Here is a 22783-nt window from a genome sequence, read left to right as displayed (position 1 = left end):
ACTATTTTTAAAATTTTAAAGTATTTTAAAAATGGGATAACATTAAAATATTTTACTTTTTTTAAAAATTAAAATTATTAATGAAAATTTTGAAAATTCTAATCAATATTTAAATTTTTAAAAAAAAATAGTATTAATAAATTATGAGTATTTTTGAAGAAATTATCTTTTTCAATTTGTATATATATATATATATATATATATATATATATATATATATATATATATATATTAATGGGAGAAAATAAAATGACTTTTGTCATATTCATTATAAGGAAAAAAAAAAAAAAAAAAAAAAAAACCACACAACAGAACAGAAAACGTTGGGTGAAGCCTTGATCCAATGGAACTCAATTTACAAAATCTTGTCGACGTTCACTCGGAAATGCATTATTATCTTCGATCTTTCTTTTCGAATATCTCGTCTTTCGATTCTTCTTTTTGTCTGCAAACGCCAAGAATTTCCGCAGACGCGTAGGGGTAGAAGTAGAACTGCCGCTGGTCGACGGCGAAGCTTCTGGATCTCGTTTCAACTGGCGGTTGAATTGGCAAATCGTCAAGAAAAAGTGAAGCAGAAGAGCGAGTAAACATACGCCGGCACAAATGGAGAACAGACCGATGAAACTCTGTAACTGAAGCTGTTCTAAATCAGATTCTCCAGAACTGCAAGACTTTCTTGAGAACCACTTATCGTGAAGCTTTTGAAGGCGGCCGCTCTCTGATAGAGTTAGTATGGCGGTCGATAAGTCGACTGCTAATGGAGAGTCTCGTGGAAATGCCTATCAAAAATGCAGAAAAATATGGTAAGATCTATGATATTCAAATTTGCTGCAGCAAACATCTAATTCCTTACAATATTTTTCATCTTTCTTGATAAAGTATTTGAATCCTGAGCCAAATTCCAAGAACAAAAACAAGTTATGAGAACAATTTTTTTTAGTTTTAAAATATTGATAGAAAGTAGATAAGAAACTTATAGGTAGAAGTATGAACGATAAACTAAATAGCATTCAAAAGGAGCATAGTTGCCAAACAAGAGCCTTAATAAGCAGAATTCATAGAGGAAAATTGATGAAAACTGTGAAGTTATGTCTTGATATACTTACAAATCCCCATCCACTTTTGGTGAACTGTTGGCCCCTAATTGAAAAATCGCAGTACTCTGTGAGAAAGAGGTCGATGTATGGTTGTTCGTCGACAATAGCTCCAACCGTTCCGTTTTTTAGGGCAGCAGCATACTCCTTTGGGGATCCAAGAGCAATTAGCCTAGACTTTTGGACGTTAAGTTGCTCACTTAAGTAACTTTCAGCAAATGAACCAACTTGGAATCCTATAGGTACATGGCTAGATATCAATGAATCAATTCCTGTGATAGGTGAGGATAGTTGTTGTACTGTGAATATGGATGTTAGACTAGCGGTGTAGCTCGAATTGATAATTAGAACCACGAAAAGCCAGATGACAAGCACACAACGTCCGAGCGTGCTCACGACGTTTTCTCCTGAAAATGAGAATATTCAAAACTTTGTAGCTCTTGGGAGGCTATGAAAAATACTTGATAGTAAGGTAAGAAGCATGAATCTTCAAGTAAAAGACTTACTATGTGAAAAAAACATTGTAGAGAAGCCAAACCTGCATGACAAGGCAAGAAATACTAAGATGAGAAATGTTCCATGATTGAAGAACAAGCTGCATATTGGATTGACTATAGCGATGTGACCTGAGCGATTCTTTAACTCGAAAAAGAACTATAGTTAACCTATAGTCACATTGCTAAATTGGGACAGGGTATAGAGGAGACAAAACGCTATTTCGTTATTTCTCAAGTATACGACTGTCCTTCCAACACGGGCATTATTTCTCGAACGTTTCATTTAAGTTGATGTCAATCGTAGAGTTAACGAATGTTTTTTCAACATGGTCATCTCAAGTATCATTGCACAAACATATATCTAATGTAATATTTTCTTCTTTGTTCAGATCAAGTACTCACCAGAGGATCGTGACAAGTTGCGTCCTGGGATGTCCGCGGAATTCATTGTTTTTTCGATGTTCCAAAATCCACACGACTAATCCAATGAGGAGGAAAAAGGCTGCTGTGGCAATCCACATCATTGGTGTGAATGGGCGAAGGAATGCCAAAGGACTTGAATTCAACTTCTTGACAAGGACCATAACGACCAACCCCGAGTCGATATAAGGCTGCGTAAAGTCGACAACCTTTGTCCGACTAGTCACAATAGCAAAGTCACCAACAGCAGCATCAAATTCCTACAAAGGTAGTATCCCTCATTCAGTAGAGTCTACATTCTTGCCACTACAAAAGAACAAGCCAAAAAGCCCATTGAAAGTCTACTTACTTTCAATGCAACATTATTTACAAGCTCAAAGTAGCTAGGATTCTTCTCACCATCTCCAAACAAAACAAACTCATAATTCACTGCATATGGAAGCAAGTTTATGGCAGCAGTGAACACATCTATGCAGTATCCTCTGATTGTGCCATTACCATTACCCGGTGTCACAAATTCCTGATAACTAACTCTATGTGGAACGCCGATTCTTAACCGCCTTCCATCGAGTGGTAGAACCCAACCACGAGGCTTTATTCTCGATCCCCCAGGCCACACTATGCTGCTTAACTGTTGGGACGATGTAGAATGATTGGCTGATCGTTCATACAACGTTTCTGGTGTCACGATAGATAACCCGGAATAGTTGGACCAATACCCAATTCTCTTCATACCAGATTTCACAACATTTAAGATATCATATGAAGGATGTAAAGGGTATCTATCTAGAAACTGAATAGGCCCTGTCAGACCAGTCATGCTGATGTTCAATACATTGTTAAGCAGTTCCTTTCCTTCATTAAAGATTCCTAGTGAGCTAAAATCCAAGCTCTCTCCACTAAGACTGCCAACACGTTCATCTTTGGAGAAGGAAATGGTGCCATTTTGATCAAATAACTCTTTTAATCCTTTTGCAATCATCCAAACAGTATCATATGCATATAGGCTGTATGCATTCAACCCAACCGAGCCATTACTCAGCTTGTTCCAACGAGATATAAAAGATCGCTTCCTTTTGGAACTCGGTGTGTACAGTCGAAGCGTAAGAACTCCTTGGATGGAGTTGGTAGTTTTCAAGGGAAGTGGTGAATAAGAATCTATTACTGTTGACAACCAACTAGAAGCTATCCACACAAATCCAGCCTCCATCATTCCAAGGCTTTGAGCCACTTCAAAAACCAAGAAACCTGTTTTCGAGAATGTGTGCAATACGATCACTCGAGATTCCATCGTTTTTATCTTTAGAAGTGCATCTCGAACATCTGTTCTAGTTGCTGTTGGGTAAGGGGGAAGTGCCACTTTAGAGGAAATTTTTAACCCTCTCTCTTCAAGTTTATCTCCTAATGCAACCATACCGTTTCGACAGTGATCATCGTCGGTGTAAACAACGACTATGTCGTGCCAATCATAATAACCGATAATGTCTGTAATTGCAGCCATTTGGAACTGATCATTTGGAGCTGTTTGAATGAAGTATGGATACTGCGAAGTCGCAAGTGCTGGGTCCAAGGCTGTGTATGATAATAATGGGACATGGAGTTCATTTGAAAGATGTGAGAGTATCTGTGCCATTGTAGCATCTTGAGGACCGATGATGGCAACTGTGCCAGACGTCATGTACTTCATTGCTGTGATGAACAAAGAAAGAAAATTACTCAGTTCGCCAAAATGTTCATTTTGGTTCTCATACTTTCAACGTGTATTCATTTTAGTTCTTGTAGTTTCAACCGTTTATTTTGATCCCATGACTCTTCAAAAGTGATTATGCAACAAAAGTCTTAGAAATCTATCGAGACGATCAAAAGTTTTCTTGAGGTGTTTGACTTCCATTTTGCTAAACACAGGTATCTTAAACTTACCATTAACAGATATTGTCCTTTTTGGGCTTTCTCTTTCGGGTTTTCTCTTTTAAAACACGTCTACTAGTGAGAAGTTTTCACACCCTTATAAATAATGTTTTGTTGTTCTCTCTGGCCGATGTAGGATTTCATAACCCACCCTTTTCAAGGCCCAGCGTCCTTGCTCACACTTACTAACACTCAGTCCCCTTTTCAATTGATGTGAGATCTTACAATCCACCCCCTTTATGATCCAGCATCCTTGCTAGCACTCATTCTCCTCTCTAATCGATGTGGGATCCCACAGTCCACCCTCCTACGAGACCCAGCGTGAAACACGGGTGGTTTGCTCATTTCTATGTTTCTCTTTGGGCATGGGTAACGTAGTTATTCTTTAACCATGATTAGTGATCAAAATGGATCAAAGTGGGAAATTCAATAAAAGACCCAAATGACAAGAATCAAATCCACGAACAAGAAAGAACAACGTACTGGCCTTGAGTTGGGCAGAGTTATACCTCCTGTGATACCAAGAAAACCACTGTAATTAGCATCATGAATGGATATGGATAACTTTCTTCCACCAAGAACACTTGGATCAGCATTCACGTCTCTCTCAGCAGCCTCTATGGCTATCTTGGACACTTTCCCATTGACAGAAGTAAGTGAAAATATAGCTCCAACTTTCACTACCTCATGTCCTGAGCTCCCTTCTGAGATATAAAGGAGTAATAAAAGGAGCCAAACCATGTTCATAAAGATAGATTAAGCTCAGAATTAAGCTTTCTATGTCAGAATGAATCAACAAAGTATAGCATATGAGATTGGAGGAGTAATGAACATCCCACAATAAAGAAAATGCAAGATGTAGTACCCGAACACCTGAGGAAATGAGACCACTTATAAGGAAAAGAAAAGCATATGCCTTTCTTTTAATAATAACAAGCATATTCAGATGTTCACAAGTATGTATGCTTAAAGTCTAGGCTTCTGCTCCCTGTTGAAATGAGAGAGAGGAACGAAACATTTTTTATAATGGTGTGGAAACCTCTTCTAGCATACACGTTTTAAAAACCGTGAGGCTGACGGTATACGTAACAGGCTAAAGCAGACAATTTCTAATAGTGATGGGCTTAGGCTGTTACAAATGGTATTAGAGTCAAACATTGGGCAGTATGCTAGTGAGGGCGCTTAGGACTCAAGGGGGGTGGATTGTGAGATCCCACATTGGTGGAGAGTGGAACGAATTAAGGTGTGGAAATCTCTTCTTAGCATGCGCGTTTAAAAAGCCGTGAAGCTAACGGCGATACATAACGGGCCAAAGTAGACAATATATACTAGTGGTGAGTTTGGGCTGTTACAAATGGAATCAGAGTCAAATATCGGGCGGTGTACCAACAAGGACGCTAGGCCTCCAAGAGGGGTGGATTGTGAGATCACACATTAGTTGGAGAAGGGAACAAAACATTACTTACAAGAGTGTGAAAATCTCTCCCTAGTAGACGCGTTTTAAAAACTATAAAGCTGACGGCGATACGTAACGAGCTAAAGCGAATAATATCTGCTAGCGATGGGCTGTTACAAAAAAGATAGTTCCCAACAAGGGAACGGGCACAAACAATCAGAATCGTCTCTATTAGTACAAGGCCTTTTCTATAATGAAAAGTGTTAAAAAAAAAAAGAATAATAAAGAACAGACGAAGTTAAACGAAGAAGAAGAAGAAGAAAGCAGAAAAGATGCTAAAGAGCAAGAAGCTTGAAGATGAAGGGAAGTGGGCACTGAGCTTTGTGGTGGTACTTTCCAATATAGTATACGATACTGTGGCACAATCAATGAGCAACTCGGTAAGTTGGGATTCCACTCAGCTGCTTGTGTGGAGGAATAACCCTAAGTGGGGAGAGGTTCCACACAATCTGGGGAGGGACCCATCGTCCTCGCTGGCAACCGTCTGATATCTAGCTTTGATATGTAATTGTTCAATCCCACAGTTAGTCGTTGGGGACCCAGTGTTTTCGCTGACACACCACCTGATATTTAGCTCTGATATTATTTATAACTATCCAAACCTACAGTTAGTCGTTGGGGACTTAGCGTTCTCGTTGGCACACAGCCTGGTATGTAGCTCTGATATTATTTGTAATTGTCCAAACCCGACTTTCCCTTTCACAGCTTATGTCCAACTATTAAGTAGGTTCCTATATTGTTTTCTTTGGGTTTTTCCTTTCACAACTTATACGTAACTATCAAGTATGTTCCTATCATAACCTGTGTTTTAGAGTGGAGTTACACTGACCTCAGATGGTTGAAACAAGGGCGAGAATAACTACAGAGTCAAAAACATACAAAACGGTATATTATTTTTATAACGAGCCGCTGAGCCGAGCCGCGGAATACAACGGAGCCGCCGACGAAGCCGGAGTATCGAGCCGAGGAGCCGAGAAGGTCACTGGCGGCGCACGGCTTCTGGACGCGGGCTGGTGGCGCTGGTCTTGGGCCGGGATGGATACGCGGTCCAGAGTCGGTGTCCGGGCCGTACGTTGGCTGAGGCGAGCTCGCGGGATACCCGAAGAACCGACCCGCGATCTGCTGCTCTGTCTTACTCACTCGAGGAGTCCCGACGAGCCCTAATCGCGGAACCCGACTACTGTTGCCGATGAGACCGTCGTCGTCCGTCCGTCCTTGACGGTGCGTCTGTCCCTCTTGTTACGAAGTACCCCGGCGTTGGTTCCCTGCTACCTAAGAACTCACAAAGATCCGAAGCCTCGCGGCGTTATCGATTCCCCACATCACTCTTTCTGCTCCTCTCTCACAGGTACAACAACGACTCAGGACGGCTACTTAGATACCTTAGGGTTTAATGTGGGGACTCAGGGAAATAGTACGTCGCAGACTTCGCCAGAAATCGCGAGATTTCCGGCGTTTCCTTTTTTTTTTTTTTTTTTTTTCTGGAACGCGTATCGTTACAAAGAGTTACAGTGTGCATGAATGTGATGTTCATATTGAGAAATGTCTTATGCATTATTTTGTTATTTGTATGTTGTGAATAAGCATCTTGAAGAATTTTAGTTTGGTTTCTGTTTAGAGTTAAGGGTACAACTTGTTGCTGGACTCGTGTTAAGTTAAATGAAACTTGCAGGCATTATCAAAGTACCCTAAAATTCCAATCAATGGAGGCCATGGTGAAAAAGTATCAGCAAAGATTCAGAAAGTTCAAAGATGAAATGGATCACTGGGACGAGCTTCAAGTTCGCTTGATTTCACAGTTCACGAACGCTTCCTCCATCATTGGGAGGTTGCAGGTCAGCCTCAATTCTCATTTTATTATGCTGATAAATAATTTTTGTTTTCAGTTTCAAAATTAGAATCTTTGAAAAATTATTGTCAGGTGCTTCAAGATCCTAACAACTATGGCAGTCTGTCTGGCATGGATGGCATTGTAGATGCGCTATTGGCTAAGCAGATGGAATCGCTGCAACTCGTTTTCTCGTCTATTATAAAAACAATGCAAGTTTGTTTTTGTTTTTGTTTCAATTTCTTTTCTTGCTTCCGAGTGTGGTTCCTAGGATATGTTGGAAAGAACCAGACCATTACGAAATTTTCAACTTATACATAGCTCAATTGATTAAAACATATATTCTCAATCAAGATGTTAGAAGTTCATGTCATTGAACAAGAAAATGACAATCATGAAATTTGTCCAAACAGTTCGACAAACGTTTTTGCTGTCTTGTTTACATCAGTGAAAGAATCTGAATAATTTTCTCAGGGAAGAACTTGGGAATATTGTTCGTTCAATGGAGAAGATTTATCGTGATGGGAAGCAATTAATCAAAGGTGGTTCGAATCAGCCATCAACAAAACAGCTGCAACAAAGAGTTGGATTAAAACCGAGTCTTGAAGATTGCTTGAACGGGTTAAGGCTTCTATGTGACATGCACCGCTCTGAGTAAGAATTTTTCTGATCATGAAAGCAAGTTTTTTACTGGATGTGTATTTGGCTTCTTAATGAACTTGTTTCAATCTCTTTAGGTACTATCTTAAAGAATCTATGGTCTCAGCACTTCCACAACTTTTCTGGAAACCCAGGTAACTTTATCCCATTGCTTTTGATAGTTTTCTGCCTCCAAATTATGTTATTATTTATGGTCCATTTGTTTCCCTCTGAAAAAATGTGCATCTTGAATTGTTAGGAATCATAGTGCCCAAGATCTCAGTTCCTTACAGCAACTTTTGGTTGATCAACCAAACATTCGGAAAGAGGAAGGTTAGTAGGTGACTACTTTCTTTCGGCACATCGTATTATGAACTTTAGTGATGAATGTGTAATCTGTAAGTTTAGAAATATCAAATTTGTGAATCAAAGAGGCCATTTAGTGTATACATTTGTTGGTAAGAAATTTAGTTTTTATGGGGAAAAAAAATGGAAGAATGTAAGCATACAAAAAGAACCCACTAAAGGACTTCAATCCGAGCGAATTGTAACAACCCAAGCCTACCATTAGCAGATATTGTCCTCTTTGGGCTTACCCTTTCGGGCCTCCCCTCAAGGTTTTTAAAACACGTCTACTAGGGAGAGATTTCCACACTCTTTTAAGGAATGATTTGTTCCCCTCTCCAACCGATATGGGATCTCACAATCCACCCCCCTTGGGACGGCACACCTAATTAAGGCCGGTAATAGACACCAACAAGGATGAACTAAACCTAGCTACGCCCCAATCTTCCTCCCACAATCCATCGACCTCCCTAAAAATTCTGATGTTCCTCTCAAGCCAAAGTTTTCACAATAAGTCAAAGGAACAAGTCTGCCACAAAGAAGCACTATCTTGAACTTGAATTAGTTGCCTGGTCCTGGCTTTCAAGTATTCACTTACCATTACAGAGGCAAATCCTGCCTTGCTTTTCTTTAATGGCTTTTGTTTGATTTAAAATCTTTTCTTCTCAAGTTAAACAGATTTTAAAATTTGCCTCATACTTTCTTCAGTTTAATCGTTGTGCACTTTCACCTCAATCCCTGACAAGTATATTAAATATCATGTATAGGGTCATATAGTTGTCCCATGAAAAGAATCGAATCGAGTTGAGGTGCATACACACTGACCAAACGAATCACAAATATTAAATAAACAGTATATTAAACCTAATGTCTAAAAGATTTGCTTAGTTTGGCCATCAAGTGGTCTATCTGTTGTCAGTGGGGTAGAGCTAAAATTTTGTTGCTTTTGCATCCATTTGGTGCTTGGATTAAGTTATGATGTATGAACTGTATTGATATGCTGCATTTTGACATATGCAAAATGGCTTGATTCTTGATCCTCTTTTGTTGTAGTTGAATTTATGTTTGATATCATACTGGTTCCGGAAGCTAGCTAAAATGATGAGATAATCAAACAGTTCAAGAACATTTGATTGCATCTACATGCCTTCTTCTAAGGAAGAATTTGTATTCTTGCAATGGCAAGAAATTTTCAGGAAGAGGAAGCTTCAAGGATATTTACCTTGTGAGAAAACAACACCAACAATATCAATTGAAAAGCAAAGTAGTGCATTTGACGTTTTGGCCAATTATATGATTTAATCAGTTGAGTTATGTTGAGGTTAAATTTATGTTTTACTAGTGAGATTTTTTTTATAATCTTTTTAGTTTTATGAACACAATTAGTTTCAACAATATTGGTTGATGGTACATGACTACTACCACTGTACCAAGCTTACTTTGGCGTGTATTAAGATACGACATAGAGATGACTTATCAACCATTACCAACCGGTGTGGTATTGCTTCCCATCGTTCTTCACGATGGTAGGTAGTAGGGTAGCAGGTTAGAGGAAGGAGATGAAGTAAAAGAGGAGGAAAAAACAAGGATGTTTTTGCCTTTAGGCATCCAGAGAGTATAGATTTATAAATGTGAAGCCTTTTGATGTGAGTTTTTGAAATGCATTGGTAAGAATGAATATTGGTGCACTTGCACTCATCTCTTGTATTTCGACCCTTTTGATTTTAATATAACTTTTTGGCCATAATTTTCAGGGAATTCTTTCTTTTTTTTTTGTTCATGGGTTTAAGTTAGGTCGATAAAAACAATCGTATTTTTAAAACCATAGAAAGTTTGGTATAGAATCTATGGTGGCTACCTTTACTTTTATTAAGATTTAATATCTAACGTGTTTCTGGGTCAACTAAATGTAGTAGGATCGGACAATTATCGAGGTGCACACAAGGTAGTCCGAACACACGTTGATGTGAAAAGAAAGATTGATACAATTTCAAATACCCTGTTCATAGGTTAATCTACTCTAATCTTCTCTATAATTATAGATAAATCCATTTGGCAGCAATGACAGTTCATCCAAGACAAAAACTCGTTTAATAATATGAAATTAGCATGAATTGAGACTCATAACAGCACATTCCATCATTTTCCATCATTTTGATATGAAACAATTTCACCATTATGATGAAATATTGTATAGGGCAAAGATCCCATCCAATGAAGATTTTAAGAAAATAATAATAACTCCTCTAAAGAATCAAAAAGGTCACATACAAAAGCAAGTCCAGCAGCCTCAAGGCTCAGTGGGGTCATAGTTCCAACAGGTAATAACACTGCAAATTAATCAAATTTATCACGCCAATAAGCTGTGCATAGGATTCTCTTAAAAAGAACATACAAATGAATTTAAAATTTATATAAAAAACAAAAAAAAAAAAATTGAATACACAAAGGTGAACAGAAAAAATACATCACAAGCATCAACCTGAGGCAAAGATGGAGCACACTGAGGACAAACCTACATCTCAAATAATTTCATATTATCCCAAGCTTAAACCGCGTTCTAGAAGGCTTTAGACAAAATATATCATATGTAAAAGGAGCAATGCAAACCTGGCTAAAATGCACTCCAGTTATCTGATCCTTTCTTTGGAGTTTGATTATCCAGGGATGCCTGAAACGGCCCTGTCGATCCAAAGTCTGCATCATCGAATGATGGAAATCCATGGCCTTGATCAAAATCTTTGCTGCTGCGCATCGAATCGAACCGTGACAATGAAGGGAATTCCTGATCAAAGTCTTTACTGCTGCGCATTGAATCGAATCGCGTCAATGAGGATCCACCCTGGTCAAAGTCTCTACTGCTGCGTGATGTATCAAACTGACCAAATGATGAGAATCCAGGGCCCTGGTCGAAGTCTCTACTGCTGTGCATCGAGTCGAATCGTGCAAATGTATCTCGTGGAGGGAAACCACCTTCATGCACACTGGAAGAATCAAACCTTGAGAAGCTCTCAAAACTTGGTTCTGATCCCTCGTGGTAACTGTTCGGAGAATTGCCCGAGTTGAAGAGTGGGGTGCTAGGAACAGACTCATCGAACGCAAATGTACTTCTCTTGGCTTGGAATGGTTCTGTTCTTATAGGATTCAAGCCCAAGTCCCCAGAATCGAAAAAATAGTTGTCTTGGATAACATCATTGTCAGTCTACAAAAAGTAAAAGGAAAAATTAAATATATGTATCAGCAGGTCTCACTAACAGCTTAACGAACAAAACGCTGAAGGAAATGAACATTAGCAGCAAGCAGATCTAAACAAGATCTCAGAATCACCATACAAAAATAGCATACTTATTAAATAATTGAAATTTTCAAGTACAAAGGTATATAATGTGTGAATATATTGATACATTTAACAATTCATAATAGATATATCACATAAATGTAACAAAAAACTAGAACACAAAAAAATTATAATTGAATAATTTTTTAAGGGCTGCAATTGCAGCAACCATTCAATTGGTTTGTTTATGGCTGGGTCATTGCGTATATATCGGCTCGTTTTTCATACTTGTTAGTGGTTGCCACATCAGCGTGTAACCTTCTCTCTTTTTTCGGAGGAACATGTCCATGTGTCCGGAATTGAAAAGGAAAAAAAACGACTTTTTTTTTGCTTGTTGGGCATGTGTTCTGTCCATACACGTGTGTCCAACACAAATACTCAAGACATAAATAGAGCATCCATGTTTCCTACTTCCCAAGTATAAGGAACTGAATGCATCAGGAGGGAAGTTCAAGGGGAAAAATATTTATAGGATAAAGTGAAAAGCATTTGTGCTAATTGATTCGTCAATTATAATGTACAGTTTAACGCTTACCTTAGTGGAACCTCCAGCGTTGAAGCCCCAAACAGAGTCAATATCATCATTCATATCGAATGTTCCCCAAGCAGGTTCGTCATAGCTCTTGTCACCAGAAAACACAGATCCCGCACCTCCATGATCACTGAAGAAATAGTTAAAGATATAATTACTTCTTCAAGAGCAGAGAGAAAACTTCAATGCAAAAAAATCATAGGAATGATAGTAGATATGAACTCCTTTTGCAACTCTAGTTTCTTGATAAAGAATCAATTCTTTTTGTATAACTCCCCTCTCCTGGTTTTAACATAAATCTGGAGTTTTCCCATAATTCCACTGTAACTGAACACCCAGCACCCTCCTTTTTACACTCCACTTTTGTGAATTGATATTATTTCTTAAAAACATATCAATAACAATGGAACTCAACTAAAGATCAAGACCATGACCCATTACCCACAAAGAAATGGTTACACAGAAACAGGCTATGGAAGTGAAAAACGAAAACTCTTAGAGAAATAGAGACACAAGAAGACGAGTTAGATTGAGGAATTTTGATACATTAAATCATCACTAATACTATAACAAATTTAAGTTGTTGGGCTAAGGTAAAATATTTTCAACCCATTCTTCTTTGATACTTCATATCCGTTATATAGGGCCAAATCTTTTCAAAACATTTTCGAACACTCTCCCTCACCATGTACACTTTGGCCCAACATATGGTCATAAACACTACTTCGAGGGGGAAAAGAAAAGAAAAGGACAGTTGACAATACCTTAGAGCGTCCTTATCACGGGGTGAAGCATCAAAGCCAGCAGCCTTCCCAAGATTGGAATCCCTATATTGAGTGTCCTTGTCACGGGGTGAAGCATCAAAGCCAGCAGCCTTCCCAAAATTGGAATCCCTGTGTTCCTTGGGACTTTCAATAACACTACTTGCAAAGGGGCTGTTAGGAGCACTTCTGGCTGATCCATCTTCACTTTTATTATCGTGTACGGAACCATTTTCAACAGCTTTTTCATCCATACTAGGAGGTTTCTCTCCCTTGGAATCAGCATCAGGTGTAGAACCTCCGTCCTTGGTATCAACATCTGGTGCAGGTGTAACTTTTTGGCTGTCAATAGCTGAACCTTGTTCTTTTTGCGCCGAATCAGATTTGGATTTCTGCTTTGGAGGTGCAATGACATTCTGCACATCAAGAGTGAGTTCCTTGACAACAGTGAAACCTGAAAAAAAATTATGAATGATTCATCGTTCTGCAGTCACCATAAATAAGGTAAAGCAAGAAGGCATAATAATCAGTTAATGACTAATATAAATTCCTCTGGCATACCTTCCTCCTCAAATTTATCCCAATCCTCGTCCCAGTCAGCAGCTCCCACTTGGATGCCAGGTTGCCAGCCTTTATTTGAAACAATGAGGAAAATGATCAACAACAAAGAAAACAAAAAGATCTTAAGAAGAACAAAAAAGAACCGAGGGAAAGAGAGAGAAGCCAACAGTCTTGGTTACTAAATTCCAGTTAGTTTATATTGTACCCAAATTCACATTCACATATTTCTCTTAGTTAAGATATCAAGATTCAAGCGACATGTCGGTCCAAAAATTCTATAATTAAGATTGCATGTGTTATGACTGACTAGTTCACAAAAAATGGAAGGTAAATCTTTCTGTTTTGCATGTAAATCATTCATAAGCAAGACATCTTGATTTTATTTCATGTCGACACAAAAATTGACACGGCTAGAAAGAAAACTGCTACCCAGACAACTGAGATTTGGCAGAGTAAATAATGCATTTCAAGAAACTTACCGAAAGGTAGTTCACTCAGAGTTATTGGTTTCGCACGCAAACCATAACTCTTGCAGCGTTCATTGAGAGATTTCACTAATTCTTCTATATCTGCTTGAATACGATCAGCACGAACCTGAAGTTTTGGTTATAGAAATGACCTTAGATGAACTCCTGCACTGTTCGATTGGCCAGAAAACTAAAATTTACCTGAATAATACCATCTTCACTACCATCTTGTTCCATCTTCACAATCGCATGATACAGTTCCATCTTCTTCTCCTAAACCAGAGTAAACAACAGCATCAAATATCATAAGTTTCTGAATGCATAGCATAGTTTAAACTGGTTCCCACAATCTGATTTACAAACAGTGAAGGAACCTGTATATCACGGAATGTAGCTTCTTCAACGGTTAATCTGGAGGCTACATCACCAGATTGTTTGTATTTCTCTTCATATTTCTTAGCAAGGGACTCTACCTGAAATAATCAAAACCTTCAATGAGTTCACTATAATCATTTAAGTTAAACAAGGATGAACTACACATTATTCCATCAAATAGATACCTCACGTTTTTCTGAAGACACTCTTTCAGATATTTCATTCAGCCGATTGTCACATCTGCTCTTGTACAAGACCTTATTGAAAGAAGAAAAATTCAGGAAAAGCTGTAAGGTAATAAAGAACTAAATCCATCCTCAATGAACATATACAGCACAAAAGCCTAATTTAGCAAAAGCAAGACAGAAATGAGTGCTAATAAAATCATACACCTTTCAATCAAGCATGCAAGAGGTGCTCGGTTACATTTCTAGAATTTTATTATTTTTCATAGGAAACAGCTTTAAATTCACAGAATGAAAATAAATGCAAGGAAAAAGTTGCCAAAAACACCAATGGAAGGAGAAAATCAAATAATATCCAGAAAAAATATATATTTGTTTTCTGCAGTTTTCTTTTCTCCCTTGTCTGTGTGGAGGGGGGAGGCAAAGCATCTGCAACATCAGAAGCATCATCTTTCCGAAACTCTTTAGACAATACTCATTACAGTCCGTATTTAAGTATAAAAACCACAAATACCCCATGGTTTAAAGAAAAAAGAGAATACATAAGAAAATTCTTCAGTACTTACAAGTTCTTGCATTTTAGTACGATAATACTCAATTTTCTGTCTAGATTCCAAAATTTCCTTCTCCAATTCTTCAACCTTCATTGAACAAAACAAGATGTGTCGAAGTATGAGTGTCAGACAAATCACAAAAGCAGTAGTAAATATAAAGTATTTAATAACAGAGCAACTGATATTATGGCTTATTTTTAACAAACTAAAAATATTAATCCTCATGATGGCTTAGCACGAGGGGACTTCAAACTTCGATCAAAACTTCTGACTACAGAGAAAAGAAAATAAGAAAATAAGGGAGATGATACACTAACAGTAAGTTTTCCAATCTACAAAACCTATTTTCAAGAAATAAAAAAGAACATCTATGTGTACAAGTGGGGTGTCTTATTGCTCATTCCATGTAAATTCGGGTGAAATCTAACCAAGATCACTACTATGTTTATAACAGAGTATAGAACAAAAATAGGACATTAGAAGGAAATGAGGTGCCTTTTTCTCCGCATCTGCTGCTTCTTGGAACTTTGAGTTGAGGGAGTTCTGCTCCTCTGTACTAAGTTGACTAACAAGATTTTTCTCCAGCACAGGAACCTTTGATTTTGGCTTATTGGTCTGTGGCTCATCCTCAACCAGGGAGGCAGCAGCAGGTGTAGGCGGTCGTACTCCAACTATAGGAGCTCCATGCAGATTACCAGACTCAGGAACCCCTTGGTGCTGTTGGTAACCTTTTTTAATTAAAGAAAAGTGTTAGTGTTGGGGTAAATTTCATCCCACCGAGAGGAGTCCAACTAATTGCAAAAGGCCATGAAGTAAATCGTCAAAAGGGATTACCAGCTGTAGGTCTCCAAGCTGCATTGCTATAGTTAGATGCAGCCGGAGTCACAGGATGACCATTGCTGGAAAAATTAAACACGACATTGCTAGGAAGCATAGCAGGAAGAATGTGCCCTTCTCTATGTCGCTCCAACAAATAGAGTGCGATACAGAACTCCCTGACAGAAAGCATGCTATCATTATCTTGATCGGATAAGTCCCACACTTGCTTTAAAACCTCTGACAGATGTCAACAATAATATACTTGTGAGAATATCATTATCAACCAAGAAAATAATACTAATAACATAGATTTATCAAATAAATAAACAACCATTTAAATAAGAAAGAGAAAGATTCTAATCTGACCATCAATGAAACAATTCAAAATTTTCCAACTTCTAAGAAGAGAAAGGTTTAGCATAGTGCTGACTTTGTAGTAACTAAAGCAAGTTCAGAAAATATCACTTGGCAGACAGCCTACAAGCCTAAAATAAGGAAGATTAATCCAACAAAAATTTGAATTTCTAACACAAACAACCACGGCACAAATCAAGTTTCTTTATCAAGCGGCAGAGTGTCTCAATATAAAGAAATCACACATGAAAAGAAAAGAAAATCCCCCCCACCCAACAATTTTTTGTTTTACATTCCGTCTAATGAATAAAATTGTTTCTTAACCATAGAAGAAAAAATAAGTATCATCCAGGGGAAGTAACAGGACATTTAACAATAAAATAAAAGGTCAAAAGGCAGTTTTCAAATGTTGTATCCGATTGTATGGGTGTGTATGCAAGTGGAATTGAGTGGCAAGCACCATTAGACAACTCAAAGATAATTCATCAATATCACACAAAGTGATTCACAACTAGAACCAAAATTTCACTTCATGTTTCAATGTGCTTAGAAGTTACAGAACAGTCCGAACTTGTTGTATAACAGACTCAAAAACAAACGAAGAATCGGGAATGATGATAAATAGAAAGTGGAAAAGGGGACAGCGATCTTGCAAAATTTTAAATGAAAAGTTCAAAATCCTCCTTAAAATGAATTTATACCTCTTGGCAGTCTCCAACTCAAGAACAAATTGCGTGCTTCTTCACCGGTAATTTTTCCATCTCTATCTTTATCCACCACAACAAAAACTTTAGTATACTTCTGCACATCAGTCTGTGTCATTCTAGGCCAAGGGCGCTGAGATTGACCAGAAACAGAGTTCTGAGATCCTGTTGATAATCCAGAGGAAGCAGGGTGCGATATGCTCTGTTGATTGGGCTTCCCTAGTGGCTGGTTCCGTGGAGGCTGATTAGCAAGAGGTGGTTTCATAAATGAATTTTGCGAAGAATCAAGGGAACCTGCTCTAACTATTGGTTGTGTAGCCGAAGGTACAGGAACAGTGACTGATGTAGAACTGATATTGCCAGTCGACAATTTATCTGAGGGGACATCTTGTTTTGAGGGAACAGAACTTGCAGCAAAGTGCCCTCCTCCAATATATGATCCAGAAGCAATCCTATTTTCAGAAAAACCTTGCACATTACTATCCACAGGTGATGGTGTAGCCGACTTTATTCCAGGAGCAGCCTGAGGTCTAGGGGGTAGAGAAGTTATTAGTCCTGCACTTGATTGCCCAAATCCAACCTGTGTTCCAGCAGGACTGAATCCTCTGTTCGGAGGTTGTGAGGGTGTCCCCTGAACTCCACCAGCACGGTCACTGACCCAATCATTCGAGATGCTAGAATTTGTTGGAGGTGACCCCGACACGGGACCTACTCCTGAAAATCCCTGCACTGGATGGAAAGCAGAATTTGAAGTGGCCAACGGAGGCCTTACAGATTGATTCTCTCTAGAAGGAACCGGTGAAACATTCGTAGTGACACTTCGAGCAACCTGTGATTCCAACCTAGAGCTTTGTGGGGGAGTTGGAGTACCAATGCCAGTCTGAGGTGTAGGTAATGCTGGAGTAGAATTGAACTGAGATGCAGGCGGGGTATTGAAATTTATTTGTGGTGCAGGTATTTTAGATGCAGCTGGGCTGAACAATGCTGCTTTTACAATATCAGGGGTTAGGTCCCTCTTACTCTGTGCTACAGTGACCAGCCTAAGGGCATTATTAAACTCCGCCCGACCGAGAAAACCAATCTGTCTCGGGTCCGAAAGTGCCCAAATCTGCAGATAGATCAACAAAACAGTAACAAATAGTACAAGAGCTGAAGCCAAATTATGAAGATACAAGATTAGAAGTTCACAAAGATTCTCAAACTAACAAAGCCAATAGGTATCAAAATCGCAATTCCACCCTCTTAAGATAGCAAAAGAAAAAAAAAAACTACAGACCTGATTTAAATCTCAGTTAAACTAAACCCAAGCAACATCAATTTTCGTCAACTTCAAACAGCAACCAAAAACCCACCGCGGGAAGTGCAAAACAACGCAAACACCAAAACACAAGAAAGAAAAAGGAGGAGTGATGGAGTTACCTGAGCAAGAACCTGTTTGGGCAATCCAGACCCTTGAAAGAAGGCAACCGCTTCAGCACCACTAATTCGACCATCGCGGTCCAAATCGGCACGTCGAAAGTATGCATCAAAGAGATCCACATTCGGCGCTGAGTTCTGCGCCGATGCCATTGCTGAAATCAAAATCTACAACTCTTGGATCGGAGAAACGAGCTGACGGAATCACAGCACACGCGCATGAGGAATTAAAACAAAAAAACAAAAAAAAAACAAAAAAACAGATCAAACACACACGGATTAAGAACAAATCGAACAACCCTGAGAAAACAAAATCAAGTGATTGAAACCACCCTCGCAACCCGATTCAGAGAAAAAACCATACAAAAAAAAAATGAAAATGAAAATGAAAATGAAATGGGATACACACTGATGCAGGAGCAGGTTGAGAGATGCGGGAGGGGGGAGGTTTCTGTCGCTGAGAGAAAAAAAAAAATTGAAAAAAAAAAAAGAATTAAAAAAGAATCAGATCTTATTTACAAAACTGCCATTTTTTCTTTTCCCTTTTAATTACAATTCTAATATATTTGTATATTTTTATTATCCGATCATAAAAATATGGTAATTAATATTAAATATTAATAACATGATTAAAAATTTTGGGTACGAATAATAATGTACTAGGTTATAGCATTGAAAGTACGTATGTATCGGCAATTACAGTAAAGATACAAGGTGTCACAACCGCACCCTTATAGCACTGGGACAACTTGTTCTAACTCAGCGAACAAGTCAACCATGAGAAATTTAGATTTTACAACAACGTCGACGTATACTCGAGTCCCAAGTTACGTTTTGGAAAATATGAACGTGAAAGCAATGTTATAAGCTAAAAGTGATTAGGCAACAACAGCTTTGATAGCATATAGCACGAGTAGGAAGAAGTGACAACTAGCCAAAGCTGGTGTAGATATGATTTTGGTGACTGATCATACACCCTTGTATTAACACAACGTGAAAGAGTAAAAACATATCTAAGATAAAAGCATGTAAAAGGAGTATAGAACGAATGTCCTGGTCATGCTCGTTCTATACTCCTATACTCCAGAATTGCTCTTCCCTCACTCGGTATCGCAGTCATGCTTGTCCAAAGCGTGTTGTCTATGACCAGGACATTCGATATGCGGTCATAGACAACACGCTTTGGACAAGCATGACTGCGATACCGAGTGCGAGAAGAGCAATTCTGCTCGAATAATTTTTACAAAAAATCAATGTAGCGTAATGTCATTTTTTTAAGCTTAATTCTGANCGAGATTATGATATTTCATATCATTGCTATCTCGTTTATTTTGTCGAGCATTGTAAACATATATATATATAAAAGGTAATATTGAATGTTTCCAAATAATTTTAAAAAAATATGAGAAATTATATTAAAAAAAATAAAAAAATTATGAAATTATAGATGATAAAAATGTGTAAATTATCCTCTAAAGCCCATTATAGGCCCATATTTAGGCCCAATTTATTTGGACTCAGACAAGCTATCTTCATTGATGGGCTTAGTTGAAGCCCAAAACTGTTAAATTATTAATTTAAATAAAATTAGAATTTAGTTATAAATAATTTATATAGTCTCTTCAATTATAGAGATTATTTACAATTTTTTTTTATATCAAATTATAAAAATAAAATTCATGCACAAGAAAAATAAAGAAAATCATTATACTCCTCCTCGAGGAGATGCTTCGACTTATTCTGCTCATCTTTTTCTTAAACTTCACAATTTTTTCCTTTGGTCGTCCTCCTCGAAGATGATATCGATCACGTGTGACATTCGTGTTCTTCATATGTGACAATCTTGATACTAATATCTTCACGTGTGACATCTGTATTCAATATGACGTGAAAATTTAGATAGGGTAATGCACAAAACCTTCACATGATAGGTGAAGTAACAGTGTAATCTTTTTAATAAAAAATATTTTAAAAAATTATTATCAAGAACGAAAATAATTATATTTAAAAAGTTTAATATTATTTTATGAATATTTTTAAAATATAATAAATAAGATTAAATATCGAGAGAAAAAAAAAAAGGCGTATTTTAGCGAAACACGACAAGGTGAATCCGAATCGTGTGGGGGAAAAGGTGAAACGGTGCGGATTGACGATCGCGGTAAAACGTCAAATACGGACGGCCCAAAAGATATGCCTCCGTAGGATTGGACGGCCAGGATCAGCCGAATTTGAATCTTAGTGCTGCCTTAAAGCGGCCTGCTCCACTGGAATCCACTAGTGTGACAAGGCCTCCCATTGTTAGATTCTTATTTTTAAATTATTATTTATTAAATTATAAATTTGTTAAAATTTTTAATTTTTTTATTCTCGTTTTATTTATTTGATCATAAATCTCGACACATTTATTTAATGGGTCTAAAAAATGGCTCAATCAGAACTTTTGTCGTTAAACATGTGTTAGGCATCTTTTGTTTGTGCAAACTAACGTCCGAGTTAACGAGGGGAAGGAGCGAAACAACTCGACCGAGAGAAAAAAGAGCAAGAGAACATAAATCAAACCTAATATCATGAATATCCGCTCCTCATCTTCCTATTTATAAGCCACAGCTCACTTTGACGTTTCCAATTTTATTTGCACCCTAAATAAATACTTCTCAACTCTACTTCCAATCCTACGTCCTAAATACGACTTCACAATGCACTAGAACATAGATTAAATAGCTGTAGTTATCATCTTTTGAATGACTCGAGAACCTAATCAATTCAAACTATATACCTCAAATCATAAATGTTAGGTTGGATTAAATTTTTCTTTAAAATGAAAATTCGGGTCGGTTCATGGGTTGACATATGTTGGTTAAGTCAACCCGACCAACACAAAAATAGGGTTACAATCTCACTCTACCCTACCTTACTTCAAAGATTACTGCGAAGATTAAGAATGTTTGACGTTTTATAACCAATGTCAGTGATACATTTAACATGTATTGCAAATAAGTATATTTTTTTTGTAATAATTAAAGAAAAAACCCGACAACCAAACTCAACCATGATTTAGATTGAGTTGTGAATTGCTAGTGTCATATTCTATGTCGTCTTTTCGACAGACAAATTCGTTCGCAGATTTAAAACTATAATGTTTTTTTAGAAAAAAAAAAAAAAAAAACTCAAATATTTAGTGATAAAAAGCTAGGTCAATATTTTCCAAAGGCCCATCAAATTTTATTTAAACCACTAATATTATAAATAACCAATAATAGTTCATTTTCTTTTTTTATTCCTTTTTTATATTTTTTTAATTAATTATATTTGAAAATGACATATTAGCATCAAATTTTGTGATTGATAAACGCTAAAGTCTTAATCCATGAATTTTTTAGGCCCCATTTAATAAATAATATTATTTCAATTTTTTTCATTTATAAAAATTGTTTGTTTGCAAATAATGTAATCATTCCATTTCATATTTATTTAAAGCTTCCATCAAAGAATATTCGATTTTTAAAGCATTTTTTTTAATATAAAAAAGTTTTTTTAAAATTATTTATCTGACTTCTTTAATTTGTGGTGAAATACTGGAGGAATTAATAGGTCTGAGACCCATGTCTATGAGTTGAAAGGTCCAAATGATCTAGAATTAGTAGGTCGGCCTACTCAACTGTGTATCAATCGTAAAGGCAGGGTAGCATAGCCCCCAATTAAGGGAGTGATTACGTCAAGTATATCCCACCTTATTCTCGACATGCTATGGTACCTCGAGATGGGTAGGAGTGGGTCGAGTATGTATCACTATGGAACAAGAGCCGTATCAAGATTTGATTTATCTACCCGACAATTCATCAAGTGATTTAACTATAAAAAAAGGTTATCACTGTCAATTACAAACCATAGGTTCACGAACTATCTATGAACAGTCAATGTTATTTTTTAAAGTTAAACCTTTAAAAGCCCAAATATATATATATATATAAAGTATTAACGGTTTTTTTTAAAAGACTCGGAATAATATTTTTTATTTTAATTTTGGAGATATTATTGAAAATTTTGAAAAATTTAGTGTATATATATATATTAGAGTTAAAATGTTTTTTTAATTATTAATTTAATATCGAATAAAAAGTAAATATGAATGAACAGAAATTCAAAACTTCCAGAAAGCCTTAAAACGTGGTCGTTTTAAAAGCCAAAACATAAACCAAAGCAGTCAGTTTTTTCGAGAATTGAAATTAAAGTGCCATATTATTCCTCGATTATTGTTCCAAATATTTAATTTTTAAATTTGTAGGTAAAAATAAAAAATAGGTAAAAAATATATTAGATACAAAATAAAAAATTAAATAATTTATTAAATAATTTTTAAAATTTATTGTTTAAAAAGCTACAGAATTATTAAATAATTTTTAATGTTAAGAAAAATATCAATGAATTAAATTTAATTTAACTTTAAAAAAAATTAAAAAAAAGAAAGAAAAAGAATTGCAGTAAAATACATAACTAGCTGTCTCCAACCACATTCCCTTCCCTCAGT

General features: G+C 36.9%; 3 protein-coding genes and 1 long non-coding RNA gene across 9 annotated transcripts; 2 read left to right on the top strand and 2 right to left on the bottom strand.

Moving 5' to 3' along the window:
• Positions 1-289: 289 nt before the first annotated feature.
• On the bottom strand, positions 290-4763 carry LOC111486416 (glutamate receptor 3.2-like). Its single transcript, XM_023133543.1, has 6 exons — positions 4429-4763; positions 2361-3700; positions 1994-2271; positions 1601-1632; positions 1107-1501; positions 290-779 (listed from the first exon to the last, which is right to left on the bottom strand). Exons 1-6 carry the CDS (start codon positions 4664-4666, stop codon positions 351-353), a joined length of 2712 nt encoding a protein of 903 aa, XP_022989311.1. The 5' UTR covers positions 4667-4763; the 3' UTR covers positions 290-350.
• On the top strand, positions 374-3886 carry LOC111486545. Its single transcript, XR_002718895.1, has 3 exons — positions 374-803; positions 1981-2279; positions 3509-3886. It is a non-coding gene; the product is annotated as an uncharacterized LOC111486545 (long non-coding RNA).
• Positions 4764-6496: 1733 nt separating the features above from the next.
• On the top strand, positions 6497-9945 carry LOC111486514 (uncharacterized protein At5g43822). Of its 4 annotated transcripts, none has more exons than XM_023133695.1 (7): positions 6497-6723; positions 7048-7210; positions 7297-7415; positions 7678-7857; positions 7941-7997; positions 8102-8175; positions 9384-9945. In XM_023133695.1, exons 2-7 carry the CDS (start codon positions 7079-7081, stop codon positions 9482-9484), a joined length of 663 nt encoding a protein of 220 aa, XP_022989463.1. In that variant the 5' UTR covers positions 6497-6723; positions 7048-7078; the 3' UTR covers positions 9485-9945. The 4 variants fall into 4 exon arrangements, with proteins under 4 accessions (XP_022989463.1, XP_022989464.1, XP_022989462.1 ...); XM_023133696.1 differs by having other exon boundaries at positions 7038-7210; XM_023133694.1 differs by having other exon boundaries at positions 7031-7210.
• Positions 9946-10518: 573 nt separating this feature from the next.
• On the bottom strand, positions 10519-18752 carry LOC111486407 (actin cytoskeleton-regulatory complex protein PAN1-like). Of its 3 annotated transcripts, none has more exons than XM_023133523.1 (14): positions 18662-18752; positions 18256-18447; positions 16834-17944; positions 15794-16015; positions 15455-15687; positions 14972-15046; positions 14406-14477; positions 14220-14318; positions 14047-14118; positions 13858-13972; positions 13379-13447; positions 12821-13271; positions 12060-12186; positions 10519-11389 (listed from the first exon to the last, which is right to left on the bottom strand). In XM_023133523.1, the coding sequence occupies exons 2-14, from the start codon at positions 18403-18405 to the stop codon at positions 10802-10804; spliced, it is 3384 nt and encodes a 1127-aa protein (XP_022989291.1). In that variant the 5' UTR covers positions 18406-18447; positions 18662-18752; the 3' UTR covers positions 10519-10801. The 3 variants fall into 3 exon arrangements, with proteins under 3 accessions (XP_022989291.1, XP_022989293.1, XP_022989290.1); XM_023133525.1 differs by having other exon boundaries at positions 10519-10702; positions 10798-11389; positions 18256-18724; XM_023133522.1 differs by having other exon boundaries at positions 18256-18724.
• Positions 18753-22783: the final 4031 nt, after the last annotated feature.

This window comes from Cucurbita maxima, unplaced genomic scaffold, assembly GCF_002738345.1.
Source record: "Cucurbita maxima cultivar Rimu unplaced genomic scaffold, Cmax_1.0 Cma_Scf00011, whole genome shotgun sequence".
In the NCBI taxonomy this organism is placed as follows: Eukaryota; Viridiplantae; Streptophyta; class Magnoliopsida; order Cucurbitales; family Cucurbitaceae; genus Cucurbita; species Cucurbita maxima.
This window is presented reverse-complemented; position numbering and strand designations above follow the sequence as displayed.